General features: G+C 39.8%; 2 protein-coding genes across 2 annotated transcripts; both read right to left on the reverse strand.

Moving 5' to 3' along the window:
• Nucleotides 1-5,226: 5,226 nt before the first annotated feature.
• On the reverse strand, nucleotides 5,227-16,934 carry LOC104089209 (proline--tRNA ligase, cytoplasmic-like). The gene is made up of 7 exons (XM_070197643.1): nucleotides 16,830-16,934; nucleotides 10,229-10,280; nucleotides 10,006-10,133; nucleotides 9,114-9,206; nucleotides 8,907-9,024; nucleotides 7,905-7,971; nucleotides 5,227-6,364 (listed from the first exon to the last, which is right to left on the reverse strand). Exons 2-6 carry the CDS (start codon nucleotides 10,248-10,250, stop codon nucleotides 7,946-7,948), a joined length of 387 nt encoding a protein of 128 aa, XP_070053744.1. The 5' UTR covers nucleotides 10,251-10,280; nucleotides 16,830-16,934; the 3' UTR covers nucleotides 5,227-6,364; nucleotides 7,905-7,945.
• LOC104089208 (uncharacterized) lies at nucleotides 10,744-16,811 on the reverse strand. The gene is made up of 3 exons (XM_009594055.4): nucleotides 16,716-16,811; nucleotides 16,159-16,509; nucleotides 10,744-11,062 (listed from the first exon to the last, which is right to left on the reverse strand). Exons 2-3 carry the CDS (start codon nucleotides 16,479-16,481, stop codon nucleotides 11,053-11,055), a joined length of 333 nt encoding a protein of 110 aa, XP_009592350.1. The 5' UTR covers nucleotides 16,482-16,509; nucleotides 16,716-16,811; the 3' UTR covers nucleotides 10,744-11,052.
• Nucleotides 16,935-22,560: the final 5,626 nt, after the last annotated feature.

The raw sequence follows: 22,560 nt of genomic DNA on the forward strand, positions 1-22,560 counted from the left end.
GTACATTGCTCTTCTCGAACTAGGACGCCGCTTACCGCGATTTTCGATACTGCCAAGTACAAGCAAAGTTTCTCGTCTGCCTTTGGAGTGTGCAGTAGTGGTGGGCTCGATAGGTATCGTTTTAATTCCTCTAATGCATGTTGGCATTCCGGGGTCCAGGTAAAATCGTTCTTCTTTCTGAGCAGAGAGAAAAATATATGACTTCGATCCGACGACCTTGAAATGAATCGGCCTAAGGAAGCAATCTGTCCCGTTAGCCTCTGCACGGCTTTTACACTATCCACGACGGTGATGTCTTCGATGGCCTTGATTTTATCGGGGTTGATCTCGATCCCTCGATTCGATACCATGAAGCCAAGAAACTTGCCCGATCCGACCCCGAAAGCACATTTCTCGAGGTTGAGTTTCATATTGTATTTCTTTAAAATCTCGAATGTTTCCTGCAAATGAGCCAAATGGTCCTCTGCGCGCAGGGACTTAACTAGCATGTCATCAACATAAACTTCCATTGATTTACCTATTTGTTCCTCGAACATTTTATTTACTAGGCGTTGGTAAGTAGCTCCTGCATTTTTTAGCCCGAAGGGCATTACATTATAACAATAGGTTCCATACTTGGTGATAAACGAAGTCTTTTCTCGTTCCTCCGAGTTCATTTGGATTTGATTGTACCCGGAATAGGCATCGAGAAAAGTAAGGATCTCATGGCCGGCCGTGGCATCGATCATGCGATCGATGTTAGGCAGTGGAAAAGAATCTTTGGGGCATGCCTTGTTTAAATCCTTGTAATCTACACACATTCTAAGTTTGTTCCCTTTTTTAGGGACTACAACCACATTGGCTAACCATTCAGGATATTTTACTTCCCGAATGGACCCTATTTTGAGAAGTTTAGTTACCTCGTTCTTTATGAATGCGTGTCTTACCTCGGACTGGGGTCTTCTCTTTTGCTTCATCGGTTTGAACCAAGGGTCCAGGCTTAGCCGATGCGTTGTTATATCCGATGGGATCCCTGTTATGTCTAAATGGGACCAAGCAAAATAATTTATATTATCAATAAGAAATCGAATAAGCTTTTTCCTGAGTTCGGGGGTTAATCCCGTTCCCAGGTATACCTTTCGTTCGGGCAGATATTCGATTAGTACGACTTGCTCCAGTTCTTCGACCGTTAATTGGGTAGCGTCGGAATCATCGGGAACCACAAAGGATCTTGGGATCCCTTGCTCATCATCTTCGTCAATCTTCTGATCTTCTAGTTGGTTCGAAGCCGACGTTTGTGATTGCTATTTGGCACAACGTTCCCCCTTCGATCCCGAACCTTTTGTCGATGAAGGCGAGGATATCAGAATTGCTTCTTCGATGGCAAACATTTCCCTTGCGGCCGGTTGTTCCCCGTACACTATTTTGATTCCCTCCGATGTTGAGAATTTAAGAACCTAGTGGAAGGTCGAAGGTACAGCTCTCATATTGTGGATCCACGGCCTCCCAAAAAGGGCGTTGTATCTCATATCGCCTTCTATTACGTGGAACTTCGTCTCCTGGATAGTTCCGGCCATGTTTATCGGCAGAATTATCTTGCCTTTGGTAGTTTCACATGCCATATTGAATCCGTTTAGAACCAGGGTTGCGGGCACGACCCGGTCCTGTAGACCGAGCTGTTCTACGACCTTCAATCTAATAATGTTGACCGAGCTACCTGGATCAATTAGCACACGCTTAACTTTAGTTTTATTCATAAGTACGGATATTACCAGTGCATCGTTGTGAGGTTGCATGACTCCTTCTGCATCTTCATCATTAAAGGACAAGGTTTCTATGGGTGTGTAATCCTAAGTTCGAGATCGCTTTTCTCTCATAACCGATGTCTTAGTGAGTTTAAGTACCGGCCCCTGAGGGGTATCGACGTCACTGATGATCATGTGGATGACGTGCTGTGGTTCTTCCTGTTTGTTTTGTTTACTAAAATCCCTGTTTTTGAAATGGTTTTTGGCTCTGTCGCTTAAAAATTCTCGAAGGTGCCCTTTATTGAATAACCGGGCTACTTCCTCTCTTAGTTGCCTGCAATCTTCCATTATGTGCCCATGGGTGCCATGATATTCAGACATTTGATTGGGGTTCCTCTGGGCATGATCGGTCTGCATGGGTCGAGGCCATTTAGTGTCCTTGATGCGTCCGATAGCCGACACGATGGCGGATGCATCGATACTGAAGTTATACTCCGATAGCAGTGGTACTTCCTTAGGTCCGGTATGCCTATCGAACCCATTTCTGTTCATCAGTCCCCGAGACCCTTGGCTCTTTTTGCCTCGTATGGGGTTACGTGAAAGTTCGCTACTCCGACGATCTCCGTTGTACGGCCGGTATCGATCCTTACTTGACCTTGGTTCTCGATCGGTATCCCTTTTAAAACCGGACCCGGAACCCAACTGATCATCTTCGACCCTTATTTTAGATTGATACCAACTGTGCACATCGGCCCAAGTAATAGCTGGGTATTCGATTAGGTTATGTTTCAGCCGCCGTGAAGCCATCAAGCTTCGTTCGTTCAGACCTTGAGTGAAAGCTTGAACAGCCCAATCGTCTGTGACTAGTGGTAGATCCATTCGTTCCATTTGGAAACGAGATACAAATTCTCTTAGCATCTCGTTATCCTTTTGTCTTACCTTGAATAGGTCTGACTTCCTAGGCGTAGTTGGTACCGCCCCTCTTCACTTCGGCATGCAAGAGAAGAAGAGAAATCATTTGGAATCGAGGCGAAACCCCTCTCCGCCGTTACGGAGTTCTTCTGCTCTAATGTCCGAAATCCCTCCTGCTTTCCCACCCACCGTAAACTCTTACTACCTTCAACATTATCAAGAATATTTAGACCTTATAGCGGAGCCAATTTCTCGTACTTGCTCAGTGTGCCCCCTTTCTTCGAGTGCCCCGCCCGGTTCACTGGGCTGTTGGCTTACCAAGCACTTGCCCGCACTGCTAAGCTATAAGTAGAAGTTGTTGAAGTAGAAAATGCTTGTTGCTCGCTTAGCGCACGGATCATGGCTTAGCCTTGCCTTTAGAAAGAAGAAATAGAAAAAAATCGTTTGAAGGGACATCCATCTGCGGAGGGTTTCTGTATCCGCCTCCACGGAGATCGTAAGATCGTAAGACATTATCGCCTTCGCGGCACTGGACTATATTTCCGTCATTTCCGAAAAGTGCACAGACAACCTCCATTTCCCCCTTTCACAATGTTCTCGTGGACTCTTTATTTCATCTTCGGTGCCATTGCTGTAGTGATGGGCACATGCATCTCAGTACTGATTCGTATGGAATTAGCACGACCCGGCGATCAAATTCTTGGTGGGAATCATCAACTTTATAATGGGAAGGGGCGTTGGTACTTATGCAGGGTCGGGTTAAATGAGTTCCGCGGGTAAGCAATTCGGTGCAAGCTCCAGCTGGCGCTCTTGATTTCTCTCCTCTAAGAGAACCAGAACCGCGCCTTCCCGAGCCCGAGGTTGCGCCCATTCCACGCGAGGTCCTCGTTCCGGAATTGGCCCACATCGTTGAGTGATCTTTAAAAAGGAAGTCGACCTTCACTATCTTCCAATCTTCAAAGGACAATGGAATTAGGCTTTATCCGATGTAAGAGCTTCTTCTTTCGTCCTCTAGTCTTCTTTTAAAAGAAGGAGGAATGCCCCAACCACTTACCTAAACCGATGTTAGCATATTAGCACGGGAGTGGATCGGCGAATCGAAAATACTTCTTTGATTGTTGAGTAAGGAAGCGTAGCAGGGGAAGGGGACTCTGGTGTTGGATGTAGATTTTGAACTTTAGGATGGACTTCACCGGTTTTATTTTAAAGGGAAAGAGGAAGTCCCGGACGTCAACTTCTTTGATGACGACCAAGAGGAGGAAGATATTTCCTCCGATCTTGCCCTGCCTTGAACTAGAACTCGGAAACCATGACACATAACTATAAGAGAGTAGCTGCCAAAACAAGCTCCCTAAGGTCGCACCTAAGATCCGAAGGAATCGCTTGAGAACTAAGGGTCTCGACTTTTATGGCCCTGGCATGTGCTTTTACGAAAAAATCTGCAAGCATAGCAAAAGAATCAATAGAGTTAGATGGTAAATTATGATACCATATCATTGCCCCCTTCGACAGGGTTTCACCGAATTTTTTCAATAATACAAATTCGATCTCATCATCTTCTAGATCGTTTCCTTTAATGGCACATGTGTAAGAGGTAACATGTTCATTGGGGTCGGTCGTCCCATTATACTTGGGAATTTTGGGCATGTGAAACTTCTTTGGGATTGGTTTAGGGTCCGCGCTCGGGGGGAAAGGCTTCTGTACGAATTTTTTGGAATCTAAGCCTTTCAATATCGGGGGTGCCCCCGAGATATGATCAACCCTGGAGTTGTACGTTTCCACCTTTTTGTTGTTTTCTTCGATCCTCTTTTTTCCTAATTCTATTCGTTTTGTCAATTCTTCGAACATCTTAACAATTTCGGGATTGGTCCCCGATTCTTGCTCATTTGACCTTACTACAGCTGGCTCCGTTCTGTGGGTGATTTCTCGGGGTGGACTGGGCTCCGGTCTGCTCGGTATTTGTGTTTGACTCTGCAACTGAGCTATCGCTACCTATTGAGCTTACAACATTTCGGAAATCATACGCAAGCTGATTCTATTTTCCTCAACGTTATGGGTGTCTCGAGGTGCAGATCGAGTACCACCATGAATACTATTTTCAGGCTCAGAACATTAGTTTTCCTTAATAGCCACATGCAAATTAACGTTTAATGGTACTTCGACTCGGGCCCCAACGGCATCGACAAGCGGCCTTTCGACCCTGGTTGTCAAGTTATTGTTTTCTCCTTGAAGGCCAGCTTCGTTGTCGATAGGTAAGGCCATTGAGAGTTCGTTGTTGCTAATTCGAAATCAAAGATACTTTCAGCAACAAGTGTAAGAGCGCGCGTTTAGCAGATTCGTACCAAATAACCACTGTTATCCTAAGCCCCACAGTAGGCGCCAAACTGTTTACCCGAAAAAACGGATTAAGTTAAATTTGTACGTAGTTCTAAGGGTATGTGGTATAACTTAACACAAATCGTAAGAATGAATAGAAATATCAAGTGTTGACTGTAGAGAATGAAAAATAAGCAAAGTTGAGAAGAAGATGGTTTATAGATTAAGCAAGATGAATCTATTTATGAAGCTAAAAAAGGATAACTCTTCAATATAAGAGTGTATGATATCTCAGTTACAATGTATGCAAAAACTCGATCCTTACAGAAATAATAATCATCCCATTTATAGTGGAGAGATCCTACTTTAGATATAATTAAAAATACATAGTGGGAGACCCATGATAAATCAGTTTTTCCATAATTCCTGCCAGGATTCTCTCCTCTAGTGGAATTGCAACGGCTCTTGTCTATGAGCTCGATATTGACTCGAGCTTGGTATCGACTCGAGCTCTCGATCTTCACTCGAGCTCGATTCCGACTCGGATCCTTGTATTGATTCAGGGTCAGTGTTGGTCGGTGTCTGCCTCATAAGCTCAATAACTTTACTTTACATCACAGTTCGATTTGGATTCGAGCTCGATAATGATATCGAGCTCGACATTGATCGGTCCCTAGGGATCGAAGCTTGGTGACCTGACTTCGGACCTCAACCTGATATTATGAAGACGCTTCTTCGATCCAATGCATTACCATTTCGACCAGTTCGTACGAAAGACTAACCGGTTTTTACCGTAGACAACCTGATTCATTAGACTTTTTAACCGTAGTAGCACAAGCATCAAAGATCCCTTGAGTATTTGCATCCTTGTATGGCACAGGAATAACAATTACTTGAGTTGATGCTACTTTAGGAGGTAAGACCAGGCCTTTGTCATCCCCATGAACCATGATCATAACACCAATCTGTCATAGCACGCGCACACAAAAAAAAAAAAAAAAAAAAAGGGTTAGCTTGACCTCCAAAGTAAAAAAAAAGTGACGAGACAGTAGCTAAATGGCTTTGAATTCTCATTGTTCTAGTAGTATAAGCCCATGAGTTCTGCCAGACCATAGCCTTCTCTCCCTTCTCATTTTCAAAACTGATCTCAAACATTTTTGCAAAATTCTGGCCTAAACAGTGTGAAGTTGCACCTTGGATACCACGGCCAGTATTAGGGATAAAAGCCTGACAAATAAACACTGTTAGGAACCGCCAAACAAAGTCGACACAGATGTGCTCCTGGACACCTCAATTGTAGTCGTGTAGAGCCCACCGGCAAACTTCTCAAGCTCACTTTTCTTTCCCTTACTGACTGGAACGGCTAAAAATTCTTCATATATACGTCTATACAATTCCTAGATTCCAAGAACCTGAATCAAAGATAGTCGCAAGATCAGCATTAGTGAAAAAGACCATAATTCTATAAGCAAAAATAGTATGAACTTGAACAGAGAAGTAGAACGCTTAGCAGCAAGTCTTTTCTGGGTCAAATCAAGGCACCTTAGTGCCAAGCAACTAATTCTCACAGAAGCTTTTCCACTAATTTGCTCAGATTTATTCACCAATCATACAAGATAAGAAGACTATTAGAAGAAATCGACAGCAAATGGAGAAGGATAAGCCAAAGAGAAACATAAAGTAGTCTCCACTGATGTTTAAGTAGCAGGCAAAGAAATACAGGTCTCAACATACTTTATCCACAAGGACAATAGTGTATCAACGTAGAAGGCAGCTGTCTGCAAGTGTTGGAACAGAATTTCTGAAACTAGTCTTATGGCTGACCTGACCCAAAATTTAACACCAGTTCCAAGGTAGCAAAAAATACATGAAAGTAGCTTATTTGCAAGTTGTGATACTAACCCCTATTACTCTAAAGTAATACTTCATATCCGTACTAAGAATGTCCCATAGTTCAATCGAGTGATTCTACTTTTTATATACAGATTGACCACTCCCTTTCCTTTATGCAATCATACAAATAATTTCACTTTCTAAGAAAGCTACAATCTGATACATTCTTCATTTTAATATAATTTTCACCAATTTAACCCTAATAAAAGAGCAAAATCTGATTTATCCACATTCTCCATTTGAAACTGAATACACATTTTCAGTTTTTTCTTATTTGCACCAAGTTCAAATAAGACAAAACATAGATGTAGGATTATTTCAAAATATCTGTCTGAAGCAGCAGAATTGAAGCAGGAAGACCATATGACTCATATATTATCTCCCAATCCTTCCAACGGCCTAAGCTATTAACACATTGTATGAGGTAAATAAATGCCAAAGCTCATAAACAGCCCAATTACAGATCAATCAATGAGAAGAAAACTCCCTCCCTCCTTCCTTCCCTCCCTCCCTCCCTCCGACCGAAAAAAGAAGAAGCAAAATGCCATGTTCCTTAAGTTTGTTGCCTTGGCGTCAGTATCATCTTCATTTCATGGAGACAGGCACTGAGATCATCTCATGTCAAGACAGGTTAGCAGGTCAGTCCTTGTAATTTGGAGTAAATGCTAAGTTCTTTGTCCTAGAAGCACCGTCTAGTTCTGTCTAGATCTAAAAATCAACTATTATTCTCCCCACAAAACCAACAACAATTTAGAAAAGAAATTCTTTTAGATGGTCAATATTAACACTGGAAAGACTAACTTGACATCATAAAGCAAATATAACACACACAAAGACTGAATTGGAAGATTCACTGTAAAACGATCTTACAGAGTTACTATATTGCTATCTGCATCAAATGCAATCAAATTAGGCACTATACTAAGGTATTTAGATGCAGCTCAATAAGAGATTCAGTTTTTGTCTTCAAAGAACTTTAGTTGCTGAAATGCATTGTTTAATTTTTGTTTTAAAAGAACTTTAGTTGCTGATATGCATACTCCAAGAATATCTGAATACCTCGGTATCTGCCTCCTCCTTTGTTGCAAAAGCAGTGTGTCCTACTTGCCAAAGAAACTCACGACTCCTGAATAAGGAACATAAGCAAATCATTACCACACACATCCCGAAGGCCTCAAAAGAATTTGGGATTAAAATGGAGTTTTTGTCATCTAAGCTGCAAACATTTGCTGCACTTGAATAACATTAACATGCCCACAAAGGAAAGGCAAAAGGATGTAAGACAAAAATAAACTCAAAAGGGGGTAGGGTTGCTAAACTCCCATCGTACAACATTGCACCACTGGTTGAGTCTCAAGGGCAAGTCACGATGTCCCCTTATCCACTTAGAGAAGTAAGGATACATCACTGTTTCACTAGTTGGTTAAATTGCAATGGGTACTTCCAAATCAGACTCACCAGATTTTGTAACCCAAGCAACCTGAAGAATGACATAAACCCATTATGGGCATAATAATAATAAGTCTATAACACAATTCAGTCCCCATATTTTGTAACAGAACCACTCTGAAGATTGATTACAGCCCATGGTTAGCATAGTTATCAAAATTGAAAGGAACAATACATTGCACAAGTGATGATACCAACTTAACACCATGGTATGATACTTGATACCACAATGAAGTTATTACTATTACCACAAAACTAAAGATAACTCAAAAAAATTCCTCGCTTCTCAGAATCCTACGCGGCCCAATTTCATGACGACTTTCTAAAATTATAATGATGAAATTTAAAAAAAGAAAGGCAAAACCCCGTCACTATTAAGCGCTATAATCAGCAATAGGCGGCATGAGTAACAGGAGAAAAATTTTCCTATTGTAGATACTTTTGAAAGCTTCAGGAAACTTCAGCAATCAAGGTACAAAAGCGGGAAAGTAAGGAAAATGTGGAGTAAACATTTATTTAGAAGACATTATACAAGCTTCTAATATGCTTCACAGGCTAAAAGCAGAAAAACTTGACACTATAACGCTTAAGTTAAAAAAGTGCCAAGTCTACCCTCAGGAGCAATTCCCTCTACGTGGTCCTTTTCCTTTTGTAGAACAGCAGGGGACACAAACAAAGAAAAGTAAGAGTTCTTTATCTTCATTTTCTTAATTTCAGCATCAAAAAACACCTGCACATACAGAGCTAAGAATCCATTATAAATGTCCTCAATTAATAAGCAGCAGGAGAAAAAGAAAATCATTTCATGGTCAAGCTTACTTGCAATATCTCCCAGATAGACATTGCCCATGGGGCGTAGAATATAACAGCCGGATATGTCGTAGTACTTATCATTTCACCATTAACGACAACCTATGTTCATATGTTTTAAGTTAAAATTTTCATATATGATGTGAAGGAACTCATATATATAAAAAATAATACATAAAGCATCTATATAGAGAGCAGAAATTTAAACAAAATGTATCAGAGAAACAGATGAAAGCAGCTGTTGAAGAAGCGTGCATGGGTTAAGCTCATGTCACGGGTTTGAACCCGGCCGCAGGCTTTTTGGTATTTAAGTGGAGTATGGTAGAGGGGGAGCTTATTATCCACTAAGTTTCGAGCTGTGCGCCCTTGGCCAGGGGGATTTCGTGGTTATCAATTAAAAATAAAATCCCCTTGGACAAAATTATAAGGAAAAGAGACGGAAAATAAATGACAAGGAAAAAAATAGAAGTTTGGTTAAACAAAATTCTGCCCATTAAAACACTGGACAAAGAAAGAATTGAGAGAAGCATTCAGTAGCAGAAGAAAATTGGGGAATCTGTGAATTTGGACAAGAAATTATAGTGAAAAAAAAATAGAAGAAAATGACTACGAAAAACAAAGATGTTTGGCTAATCAAAGCCGCCCATCCCACCAATTGAATGAGGCACCTGCCGAATCCGAACTTCTTGTTAGATGCCCAATGGAGAAAACAGACAAATATAAGGAAAACAAAAATATTAGAAAAGACAGAAATGAGGAAATTGGAGGTCTCCCAACCCAATCAGATTGTTCCATCTTTCTTCTTGCACCAAAGAAAATGACTACAGATGCATCGTCCAATAATGAATAGGTATATATTATCAAATTTTGATAGAACATATAGTTGGATCTCCAAGCATACCTCAGGATACCACTCTCCAAAATTTTCATCTTTTTTGTAAGAGAGACTAAGATCTGTCTCTTTCTCGACTTCTTTCTTTTTTCCCTGACCAAGACCAGTCTCTTTCTTGACTTCTTTCTTTTTTCCTTCTGAAGAAAGGCAAAAACAAAATGTAACAGACAAACCAAATAGCTAGAGTAGCAAGTTTTTTTAAAGAGATATATGCCGGAGCATGAATACTTACTGTTTGAATCTTTACTCGCCATGGTAGCAAGCTTCCAAATTAAGGATATACCCTACCAATAGCCAAGATAGCTGCTTCATAAATGAAATTTCAACGATCAATCCGTGAAATGACAATTATCAGCTATTTTTCTTTTCTTATATATTTGATCAGCACCCAAAGAAGCTAGCCCCCCCCCCCCCCCTCCTTCTCTCTTTGTTATTTTAAAGAGATAAATCAAAACTTATATCCCAATGCTCCCCAACATTTGCCCTCCAAACTACTTTAATTCTTCTTTTCTTAGTACTGCATTACACCAACATTTATTTATAAGGTAGCACACAAAAAAAAAGAAATACACAAACCTGCTAGCCGCAACAATAGAAACAGCTAATGCAGGAAAACAAGGTTTCAATAAGGTGCTATACAAGAAGTTAATTTTTCCATATATGTAGTCAGATGAATAAAAGATGTAGCATTTTGATATGCACAAAGATACAACTAATAAAATCGGTCTACTACGTAAGAAGACTAGATTAGAACCTGAATATTTTTTATCCTGATATTAGTATGAACAGCAATTTAAATGGTGCATCTGACAAATGTGGGCGTACAGAGAAGCATTGCATAAACAAAACAGACTAAAATTATAATATTTCAACAAAATGAACTTCCACTAACACTTGCCAAAATTCTACATCAATGATAGAAATCTAATAGAAATGAAAACATTATTCTCAAAAGTGTAGTCCACGTAGCAAGGTGCAAGAAAATGGTGGTTCAGTAGCAATCAGCCAGCCAAGTCCAGAAAGTTGATGAAGAAAACTCTGCTGGAACATCTTCCTTTATAAACCCCTGCAGGCAGAGCAGTCACGGCCGTCAATTTACAAATGAAAGCAGTTTCGAATGGTCATATACAAGAAATTTGCAATGTGAGAAAAGTGTTTTACTTTAATCAGAAGGAACAGACTAAAAAAATGAAAATACAAAAAATCATGCAAAGCTATATTAGCTGAGAGTCTTAACAAAAAATGCTTCAAAACCCATGAAATGTGAACAGGAAACAAAAGCATATCTCGAGCAATTATCCTGTTATATTGTTTTCCCTCTGGGAGAAGAATTGCGAGTCATAAAATGACTTTTCACGGCTCAAAATATAATTTTACAATTAAATGTAAGTAGATTTCATCTGCAAATGACAAACATCTCAAGTGCAGTTCGCTTAGGCAGCTGTGGATGGAGTTGGCAACAGACGTGAAGCTCCATACATGGCACACATCACAAAACTTGAAAGACAAAGGAAAGCAAGCAATGCCAAAAGGATGGCAGCAGATGCAAGATCCTATTTTCAAGTTTGAGATAAGCAATACCTACGCTTTTTTCCCCTTTTACACCCTTCTTATAAATGGGGAGTGTCAAAGCTTCACTCATTAAAAGCTTCCCAATATTCCCTCTAAATCCATGTGCATATGCTATAAAATGTTGTTTATATTAGAAAGGTTAAGTAGAAAGCTTTCTATTGACGGAATGTATCACTTTCATTTGCTCTAAAAATTTCTACAAGGACTTAATTTCCCCAATATTTTCATGCTCTACTATTAAGCTTGTGCACAATTAGAGTGAGACAAAAGGATTATGTCGGTCAGCTAAAGAAAACAGCTGAGTGCACAGGTCTTCTTTCCCAATATATCCTTTTTCTTTTGCTCAGTGGTGTGGATGACAATTAGATGGCATTTTTGGAGAAATTCTTACCCGGTGTCTAGTTTTGTCCTTGGACCCCATGCTTTATGTTGCGTCTAATATTTTAGAGTACAACGATGAACAAGATAATCCTTTCTTAGTCTTACTCCACAACATGAGTAACTCATGATCTTCAGTAAGAAAAACTAGGAAAATGTACACTTCCTTCCAAGAACAGAAAGCTCCTAGCCTCCTTTTTTTAGCTTGCCAGATACCCATGACCTCGTCCTCACCATACCTTTCAGCTTCATATTCCTTTGGGCCCTGTAGTTCTCCACTCTCCATGCACCACTCAGCTTTTGTCCCTTCAATTGGAGGGGTGAATCCAAAACAAGAGCACTGACGACAGACTAGTATGTCTAATATCCCGTACATCCAATGAGCAGTGAACGAGGACGAGAAATGGCTAATGTTCACCAGAATCATTTTAGTCATTTTGTGAACGAATGCTAGTTCTAAGATAGAAAGATTGAACAAATAGACTACACAGTGCTTGCATTTCTCCATGTGTCCCATCCCTTCATTTAATGAAATGCCCGCGAGATCCTAAACTCTGAAGCTGGTATATTTAAATTTGGAATACTGACACGGCAAAGATAAGAGAATCGAAACACTTGCATACATTGTATCTCAACTCAAGGAACTTATCTAAATTCAGCACTTATACATGAATTCCACGTATCGTTAGTAAATGTGGTTACTTCTGATGTTTACACCTGAGCTCTTCCCTTTTGTAAAGGGTAAAGTGCAATGGACATCAACTTCTTAAATCATTGTCTTATAAACCAAATGAAAGAAAGCGTCAATTCCAAATCAGATAAAATTGCCCTTCAGTCATCACTACGTAAAGTACACCCAATGACAAGACACTAGAGTAGTTCAGTGATCAAACAACCTGCAAACATTGCACACATTTAGGTCTTATCTGCATTATAATTTTAATATTTGACTCCTTTTAGCCCCACCTTTTGTTACATTAGATATGCACATGCATATTTAAACGGAGACAGCCCTTTGGCAAGCTTATTTGACTCAAGATAACCTTAGCAAAAGAGGCATTCAACTAGAAAAGGCCTATGACAAAGTCCTGAGGGAGGTCCTGTGGAGATGTTTGGAAGCTAGAAGTGTACCTGTTGCTTACATTAGGGCAATTAAGGACATGTGTGATGGAGCTAAGATCCGGGTGAGGAGAGTGGAAGGGGACCCGGACCACTTTCCGGTCATGATGGGGTTGCACCAAGGGTCGGCATTCAGCTCTTTTTTGTTTGCCCTGGCAATGGACGTATTGACGCGCTATATCCAAGAGGAGGTGTCGTGATGCATGTTATTTGCAAACGGCATTATATTGATTGACGAGATGCAAGGCAGTGTTAACGCGAGGTAAGAGATGTGGAGGCAGACCCTGGAGTCTAAACGTTTCGAGTTGAGTAGGACTAAGACAGAATACTTAGAGTGTAAGTTCGGTGGGGCGACTCAGGAAGTGGAAGGGGAGGTGAGGCTGGATTCACAATTCATCCCTAGGAGAGTACGTTTTAAGTACCTTGGGTCAAGTTTACAGGGGATAAGGAGATCGATGAAGATATCACACATCGTATTGGGGTGGGATGGATGAAATGAAACTTGCTTCCGGTGTTTTGTGTGATAAAAAGGTGTCAGCATATATTAAAGGTAAGTTCTACAGAGTGGTGGTCAGGCCAACTATGGTGTATGGGGCTGAGTGTTGGTCAGTCAAGAACTCTTATGTCCAGAAGATGAAGGTAGCAAACATGAGTATGTTGAGATGGATGTACGGGCACACAGGGTTAGATAAGATTAGGAATGAAGTTATTCGGAACACAGTGAGTGTGACCCCCTATTGAGGATAAGATGCGGGAAGCGAGGCTTAGATGGTTTGGACATGAAAGGAGGAGGAGCACAGACGCCCCAGTCAGGAGGTGTGAGAGGTTGTCATTGGAGGGCCTGAGGAGTGGTAGAGGTAGGACGAAGACGAATTAGGGAGAGATGATTAGGCAAGATATGGTGCAACTTCAGCTGACAACACATGACCCTTGATAGGAAGGTGTGAAGGTCGAGGATTAGGGTAGCAGGTTAGTTAGTTTAGTGTTCTCCATGTTCATACGGGTAGTATTAGAACGTACTTTCGTATTCTATTGGTATTAGATTTCTATGACTACCTGTCGTTTCTTTCATTTCGGTCATCTTATTATCTGGTTGTTATTTATGTTGCTTTTACATGGCTTCTCGTTGTTGTGCTTGTTATTCTCTTCATTAATATGGTGTTTATGCTTTTCTGAGCCAATAGTCTATTGGAAATAGCCTCTCTATCTCCACAAGGTAGAGGTAAGGATGTGTACACACTACCCTCCCATACCCCACTATATGGGATTATACTGGGTTTGTTGTTATTGTTGTTGCTGCATTCAACTGTGCAATACGTGTTACATGGGCCAGTACAAAGCAGAGAATGTCTTTCATCTTTTTTTCCATTGTAAAGTAGAAGGGATATTTGGAGCATGTTCTAGTGTATTTTTGGGGTGCGGTGGATAATGCCCTACAATATTAGAGATGCTATGCAAGCTGGGGGCTGAAGAGAGTTGGGAAAGCCATCAAGAATATCTGGAAAATGGTTCCTGCATGCATGTTTTTGGTGTACCTGGCCAGAGAGAAACCATAGATGCTTTGATGGAATCTCAACTTCCAATCACTCTTTAACGGTTAGGTGTCTTTTAAATTTTTTTTGTTGGAGGAACTTATACAATGTAAATAGTATCGAACATATCAGAGATTTTGTTAGCTCCCTAAGCTTTACCTAGTTACTGGACCTAATTTCCTTTTGTAATCATTTGCATCCTCCGGATGCTTATTGTTCAAATGTGTGACCATCTCATCTAAAAGCTTAAGTTGTTAGAGAGAACACAATTTTTATTTACTTAATTATGTTTTCAACACGGTCCCCCGCACACCTCATGTGCGGGCTTGATTCTTTTTTATGAGCCAAGCACATGAAAACTCTTTTTGATATTGGGTGGCGGTGAGACTCGAACCTATGACCTCTGCATGCTCTTATACCATGTTGAAGTGTGTGATCATCTCATCTAAAAGTTTAAGCTGTTAGAAAGCACACACTTTTTATTTACTTAATTATGTCTTCATACTTATCAATGAAATTTCTTACTTCATTAAAAAAACCATGATAACTTCATTCATGTACCAAAAAAATTGGAGATTGTTCACTAACATGAGTAAATCAACTTCCTAGACAACTAAACATCAGTTACAATTTTCACACATCTTAAATAAGCAAAACTAAACCTTGTGCGCGGAAGGTAGAGCAAACCGGAACTCCTCACGGTAAGCCACCCATATGCAACAATGTGCTCTAAGCAGTTGAAGCTTATTACGAAGCCAACTCTTTTGCACTAAGATAAATGTAATCTTTTCTACACATCATAGCAAAAATTAGTCTAACTTAAGTTCTCAAGTTTCTTTCTCTTTCTGTTTTGCCCTCATTGTGGGAAATAACTATCTCCGCAAATTTTAGTCATCATCAGCAATCAATTCATGTCATTTAGCATGTGATTAACATAAAAGCAGCTTGCTCCGTTCCCAACAAGATCCATTTAGAGCGATGCAATCATTCCTACACTATCATAGCACAAATTAGTCAGCTACAAGTTCTCAAGTTGCTATTTTTCTACTGTTTCCAATGCCCTCCTTGAGGAATAGAACTATCTCTTTGAATTCTAGTCAATATCATCAATCAATTCATGTCATCTAGCTTGTGCTTATCATAACACCAGCTTGCTATCTCCCCAACACAGTCCACCATTGGCACTAATAAAATCCACAACATTCTTAGTCTTCCCAGTAACATTTCCATACTTTAAACATCATAAACGATACCTACACCTCAATCCCAAACTAGTGGGGGGTTCAGCAATATGAAAGGCAGATCTAGGATTTAAACTTGATGGATTTGACCTTTAAATCTTTTAGCATTGAACTCATTGCACTTTTATAAAATTATGGGTTCAGATATAACATTTATTGAAACTTTAGTAGGTATGCACATATATATTTATATTCCATGTCGAAAATATTGGGTTTGGATGAACTCATAACCAAACAGCTACATCCGCCGCGAGCCTATACGAATCCTTTATATCTATTTCACTCCAAGTCGAAATTCATTCCTTCTTTGTTTTTCATACCTGACTTTCTTGATGAGGATGGATTTGAGCTTACGAGCAAGGTCTTGAGAACGGAGTTTACGTTCAAGGAGCTTACGAGCCAAGACACGCTTCTCCGAGTTCTTGATGTGGTGAAGCTGTTCACGCTTTATGAGGCGTTCCATTCCGCTGGACTGCATTTTTCTCTGCATCAAGAACAGTGCTTGGTCTAGGTTGTTGTTCCGCACCTTCACCCGTATGCCCCGCCATTGTTGTAGCTGCTGCTCCCAACTTAGTGGGTTCAACAAGGCTACGTTCGGTCGATTGAAGATGGTGGATACATGCTTCGCCACTGAGCTAATCATTTCTTAGGGTTTCTCGATTTGTTTGGTCCTGAAATGCAATTGGGAACCGGGATTAACGAGAATAAACAGACTACATAAAATATAGTGTAGAAACGTTGAAACTGTCAAACTACATCTATCATTTGCTTTTTGTACAGATACATCGGACTATATTCAAGTACTGTAAGATTAATGTTTCAGCAGCTTAAATTGTACAAGGAAGCATAGAACATGTTTTAAGAGAGTGAAACGTACAAAACAGATAAAGCTGCAAAAATCTAAAATTACAAGGCCTTCTAAATACTAACAAAATAGAAGAACAAAAGAAGTTGGGATTTGGGAAGAGAAAATGCGACCCATAAGACTAACCTTAGCTGAAAAGAGATGTTGGGATTTGGGGGCGGCGTGGGAGAGTGTCAAGCTTTGACTCAGAATCTTAACCCCTTTGTGGTGTAGTAGTATTTTGTTTATGTGCCTTTGCGGAAACTGAGATTTGGGTAAAAATCCACTGGACAAAGGGCTAATTAAGGTTAAAATCGTAAAGTTACACCAGGAAACTTCACTTTTTGAACTTAAATATCAATCAATATAAAATAATATATCATATAATATTAAAACATATTTGTATTGAGTAACACTAATCTTAAAAGAAAAATACAAGTTCAAACTGATTAAGTTAATCCCCACGAGGCAAGAGTAAGGTCTGCGTACACACTACCTTCCCCATATCACACGGTGTGGGATAATACTGGGTATATTATTGTTGTTACAAACTGATTAAGGTTGATCCTATTCGATCGATGATTGTTAAAAGCAAAAAGATTAGGTATCTTCTAAATTTGCAACGCTGAACATATAAATTCATAATTTTTTCGGTCATAAATTTAAGGGGAGAACACGAAAAAACGAATGAATTTTTTTATTAGTATGATCGAACTTTTTCAGGTTGCCTACGTATGTTGAAACAAGAATTAGGTCATAATGTAGTTAATGATATAGTAAAAAAATAAAATGACATAATTGATGTGATACGACTAAACCTGACTCAGGCTGCCTACGTATCCCCGGATAAAAATTTTGAATCAACTCCGGGCAATCCGAGATCCTATCCGAACATACGTACAAGTTCAAAATCATAATGCGAACCTACTTGAATCTTCAAATTCCGATTTTGAGACATGTGTGTACGAATAAGAAGATCAGGCAGCTGTTTACGTATGGGATCGACTTTTACTTCTTTGCTAACCCAACATATAGTTCAAATTTGATAATCAGTACATTAAAATATTATGAAGCTGACAATTAATTTTTTCTTCTATTACTTCAGTCTCAAAAAATTGGTCTGCCTTTGAGTTTTTTGGTATTCAAAATTATTGTACAAATATAACAATCAGTGCATTAAAAATTTAAATAAGTCAAATGGATGAAATAAAAAAGTCATAAAATTGTTAAAGCATCCGTAACAAAAGTAACTAGAAAATAAATAAACATACCTAATTTAACACCTGCGGATGGATTTGGTGTGTTGGAGATGATGATCAGATATGCAAAATATAAAATGATATTTTCTTATGGAAAGATTTTTTTTTCAATTGACAATGATTTTGACAGAAAAAAAAATAGTTAATCGAATTCATGTCTACTCATGATTTAACAAATAATAGAGGAGAAAACACTAACATAGATGAATACGTAATTACTATTTTGAAGCTGAAAAAAATAAATATTAAACTAATATTTTATTGATTGAGATAAAATATACGTTAATAATACGGCATTGAAAGATGAAAATAATTTTAAGGAATTGAATAAGCTGCATGAATTGAATCCCTCAGCCTTAAAGGAATTAGCTTTAAAAATATGAAACCTACATATATAATCTTTGTATACGTGTAAAATCGGGGCAATGCATACCCCGATTTCCCGATTAAGAAGATGGAAGGAGGGCACGAACACACGAGGTTAAAATTGAGGCAGGGAGCCTTTCGTACCGAGACCCATGAAAGATGAAAAATGGGTTCATCGTTGGGCGCTATAAAGCAACGCTTCCCGAACCCGAAACGAGCTCTAGGACCTCGGGAGATATGGCAAACGGTTGTGCACGGCTATAGAGAGACGTGATATTCGTATCTAACCGGATATCACGGCGCATATCTCGTTCAATGTCGGTTACGGATCAGTAATTAGCGAGAAACGGAGATTTTTACTTTTTTAGACTTGTAGTAGGGATGAAACTATCCTACTATATAAAGGGGAACTTCTTTGATAACGCACATTGTAACTCGCATAACAAGGCAATACAGATTTATTTTTCAATTTCTAGCTATTGAAAAGTTCTTACTTATTTATTTTGTTCTTCATTCACGATTGGCTTCGAACCAAGGGTCCGATCGAGGACAAACTACTGTTTAACCTAAGTTCGAGTTGGGCCGTAATGCTACTATTGGTGTGATTATTTATTTTATCTGTAACTCGTTTATCTGAAATTCTTAATTATTTGTATTGAATCAACCAGCATATCCTTAAAACCGCGTACAAATTTAATTGTTATCCGTTTTACGGGTAAATAGTTCGGCGCCCACCGTGGGGCTAAGGATAATAGTGGTGATTTGATACAAACCTCCATAACACACTATATTTTACGCTTATTCTTTAAAGTCTTAATTTTATGTCAGTTTAAAAATATCAAATTCTTAGTCTGCCCACTTGAACGTTGATGTTGAGTCTAGCAATCATGGCAAAAACAACAATCTAGTGCCTAGCAACGAGGTACCTCATGTTGATCCCAACGGAGTTCTAATTGTCGACCCAGTTGATGATGACTCACAGGTGGCCATCGACGTCAACCTGCCAACTGATCCTGAGAACACTGTTTGCAGGGGACCCCGTCCAACAGCTCGAGAAGCGCCCGAAGGCGAAGGAGATGGGGTAAGCCTACGGCTAATCTTTGAAATGTTGCAGGCTCAACAGGCGATGATAGCACAGCTGCAGAATCAAAGCCACACCCCAAGTAGGGTTGAGCTCGAACATTCCCGGAAAAATATCCGAAGAAATGAGCAGATCACCGAGAGGCTGGGTGAAGCTGAGCCCGGGGTCAATCCCGAAATCATGAGAATGCTCGAAGCATTAACAAAACGGGTGGAGTTAGGTGAAAAGAAAATTGAGGTCAATGACAAAAAGGTGAAAACACACAATTCCACGGGCAATCAAATCCCGAGAGCACCCCCGATATTGAAGGGGTCGAATTCCAAAAAGTTTATCTAGAAGCCTTTCCCTCCGAGCGCGGCACCGAAGCCGATCCCAAAGAGGTTTCGCATGCCCGACATCTCAAAATATAAAGGAACCACGGATCTGAATGAGCATGTGACCTCCTATACATGTGTAATCAAAGGGAACGACTTGGAAGATGATGAAATCGAGTCGGTGTTACTAAAGAAGTTTGGGAAAACTTTGTCCAAAGGAGCAATTATATGGTATCACAACTTACTCCCAAATTCCATTAACTCGTTTGTTATGCTTGCAAATGCTTTCATGAAGGCCAATTCCAGGGCCTTAAAGGTCGAGAACAGAAATTCAAGGTTCAACAATGGGACGACGAGATGCTCAGGGAATTCGTATCGAGGTTCCAGATGGAACGGATGGACCTGCCTCCGGTCGCAGATGATTGGGTCATTCAGGAATTTACTCAAGGACTTAACCCGCGAAGCTCCTTGGCTTCACATCAGCTAAATAAATTTTGGACGGTAACTTGGGCTGACATCCACAATAGGTACCAGTCAAAGATCAGAGTCGAGGACGACCAACTCGGAGCCCCTTCTGGGTCTGTTTATCCCATCAGGGCCGACGACATGTCCAAGAGAGTTGTCGATCATAAGCCAAGGCCGGTCCGGGATCGGTACCAGCCATACAACACGGATCGAAAGGGAAATGGGTTCGGGCATCAGCCCACGTGGAACGAAATGAGAGGCAATCGAAGGCCAAGTAGCCGAGGTCTAATGAGAAAAAATGGTCCCGATAGGCCGCTCGGGGGTAGGTAAGCACCAAGATTATCAGAGTATAACTTCAACGTTGATGCCGTCATCATCGTATCAGTCATCGGGGGCATCAAGAAGACTAAGTGGCCTCGACCATTGCAATCTGACCCTACCCAAAGAGATCCTAACTTGATGTTCAAGTATCACGTCACTCATGGCCACATAATAGAGGATTGTCAACAATTGAGAGAAGAAGTTGCACGATTGTTAGATAATGGGCACCTCCGAGAATTTTTGAGTGATCGGGCCAAAACCCACTTCAGGAATGGGGACGCCAACAAACAGGACGAACAAGAGGAGCCTCAGCACGTCATCAACATGATCATTGCAGGGGTCGATGTCCATCAAGGGCCAATGATAATGCGCACTAAAGTATCTATCACAATGGAGAAATGCACCCGAGATTATGTCACGAAAGGAACCATTTCGTTCGACGACGAGGATGCCGAAGGCATCGTGCAGCTACACAATGATGCATTAGTAATATCCGAACTTATCAATAAATCTCGAGTTAAACGTGTGTTGATTAATCCAGGTAGCTCAGCCAACATCATCATATCGATAGTTGTAGAGCAATTGAGATTACACGACCAAATAGTATTGGCGGTCTGGTGATGAGTGCAAAACACACACTTATATATGCTCTCTAGTCGAATATAGTATAATGTAATATCGTATCTACAGGGATTGGAGTTAAACAGTATTATCATAGTTTGTAGCTAGATTGTTATCCAAGATGATCAACAATTTAGATTTATGTGGTTAATACTAAAATTAATTAAGAATCTAGAACTAATTGACTAATGACAATCGAAGCAAGGACTAAGCAAAGAAAGATATCAATGGGAGAAAATAGAGTTTTGATAGGATAGGTGCAAGATAATTGTCTGGAATTTAACTCTAGATAATTCACTTCTAATGTTTAAGTAATTCTCTCAAATTCACTTAATTATCAGTACAATTATTTAGTAGAAACTCCTCTCTCGATTAAGTCTCAACCTCTCAATATGTTTTAAGCTCTGTGGAGATATGCAAGAATGCGTAATGGATTGGTCTTTAGGAGAACCTCTCTCGATTATCCTTCTAACTAGGTTTAATCAATGATTCAACTAGCCTCTTTCGATTACTTAGAAGAATCTATGAACTCAACCAATAATATAATGTAAAGATATTACAAGTTATGCCTCTTTCAATTACAAGAACAAGTGAATATAGATGCAACAATTAAATCTTCCAAAAACGATTCAAATATATAAAAATAGAGTTATAATCCACAAACAATCATCAATACACTAAATCCATCAAAACCCAAAAGGATCTACTCCATAGACATGGAGAAGTTCTTCACAAATGTAACGAAAGTATAGAAAAACATAAATTCAATCCAAACCCGGATCTTGAGTGAGGAAGGAATGATGAAATCCTTGTACTTGTGTTCTTTCAGCTCCTCCTAAGCCTCCTTAGGTCGAAATTGTATCCAAAAGTCCCGAAAATGGTGTTTTCTCGTGTATTTAAGCCATCTCCCAATAAACTCCGCACGAAATTACCCTTTCTTAGCCGAAATGGGACGTCACTCTAACATTTTTGGGCTACCGCGGGGCGTTTGTGGCATTTTCCAGAACATATTAGAAAACAAAATCTGGAATAATTTGTATTGTCGCTGTCACGCCCCAACCTCGGGAAGCGCAACCGGCGCACAGTCGAGTGAACCCGACCAAGCAAGCATGTTAGATACTTTCTACCCAACTCATCCATGATCAAGAAAAGACGTGATTTCATTAATTATATAGTAGGAAGATCATTCATGCAATACTAAATTATTTCATTTGCTATTTCGCCTTTCAACCTCAAAATACACATATTCTTATAGTTTGAGTGGAACAAGTGATCAAACATAACATAACTTGCTTAACATTCCCAACACCCATATACAACCCACATTGTGTCCACGGAGCCTCTAAAGATACAAAGGAAAGTAAAGATGGTACCGGTAACAAGGCCCCGACTATACCTCAAAAAGTGACCAAAATATAAACAAAAGGTATAATACATGACCCCGGAATGAA

Source organism: Nicotiana tomentosiformis, chromosome 3, assembly GCF_000390325.3.
Source record: "Nicotiana tomentosiformis chromosome 3, ASM39032v3, whole genome shotgun sequence".
Lineage (NCBI taxonomy): Eukaryota > Viridiplantae > Streptophyta > Magnoliopsida > Solanales > Solanaceae > Nicotiana > Nicotiana tomentosiformis.

What these genes read in the sequence shown, in the direction of transcription:
- LOC104089209 (XM_070197643.1), bottom strand. Translation starts at nt 10,250, where the DNA reads ATGGCGAGTAAAGATTCAAACA. An exon ending in GGCGAGTAAAGATTCAAACA is followed by an intron (nt 10,134 to 10,228) that starts GTAAGTATTCAT and finishes GCCTTTCTTCAG; the next exon opens with AAGGAAAAAAGAAAGAAGTC. An exon ending in AGAGGGAATTGCTCCTGAGG is followed by an intron (nt 7,972 to 8,906) that starts GTAGACTTGGCA and finishes TTCCTTATTCAG; the next exon opens with GAGTCGTGAGTTTCTTTGGC.
- LOC104089208 (XM_009594055.4), bottom strand. Translation starts at nt 16,481, where the DNA reads ATGATTAGCTCAGTGGCGAAGCATGTATCCACCATCTTCAATCGACCG.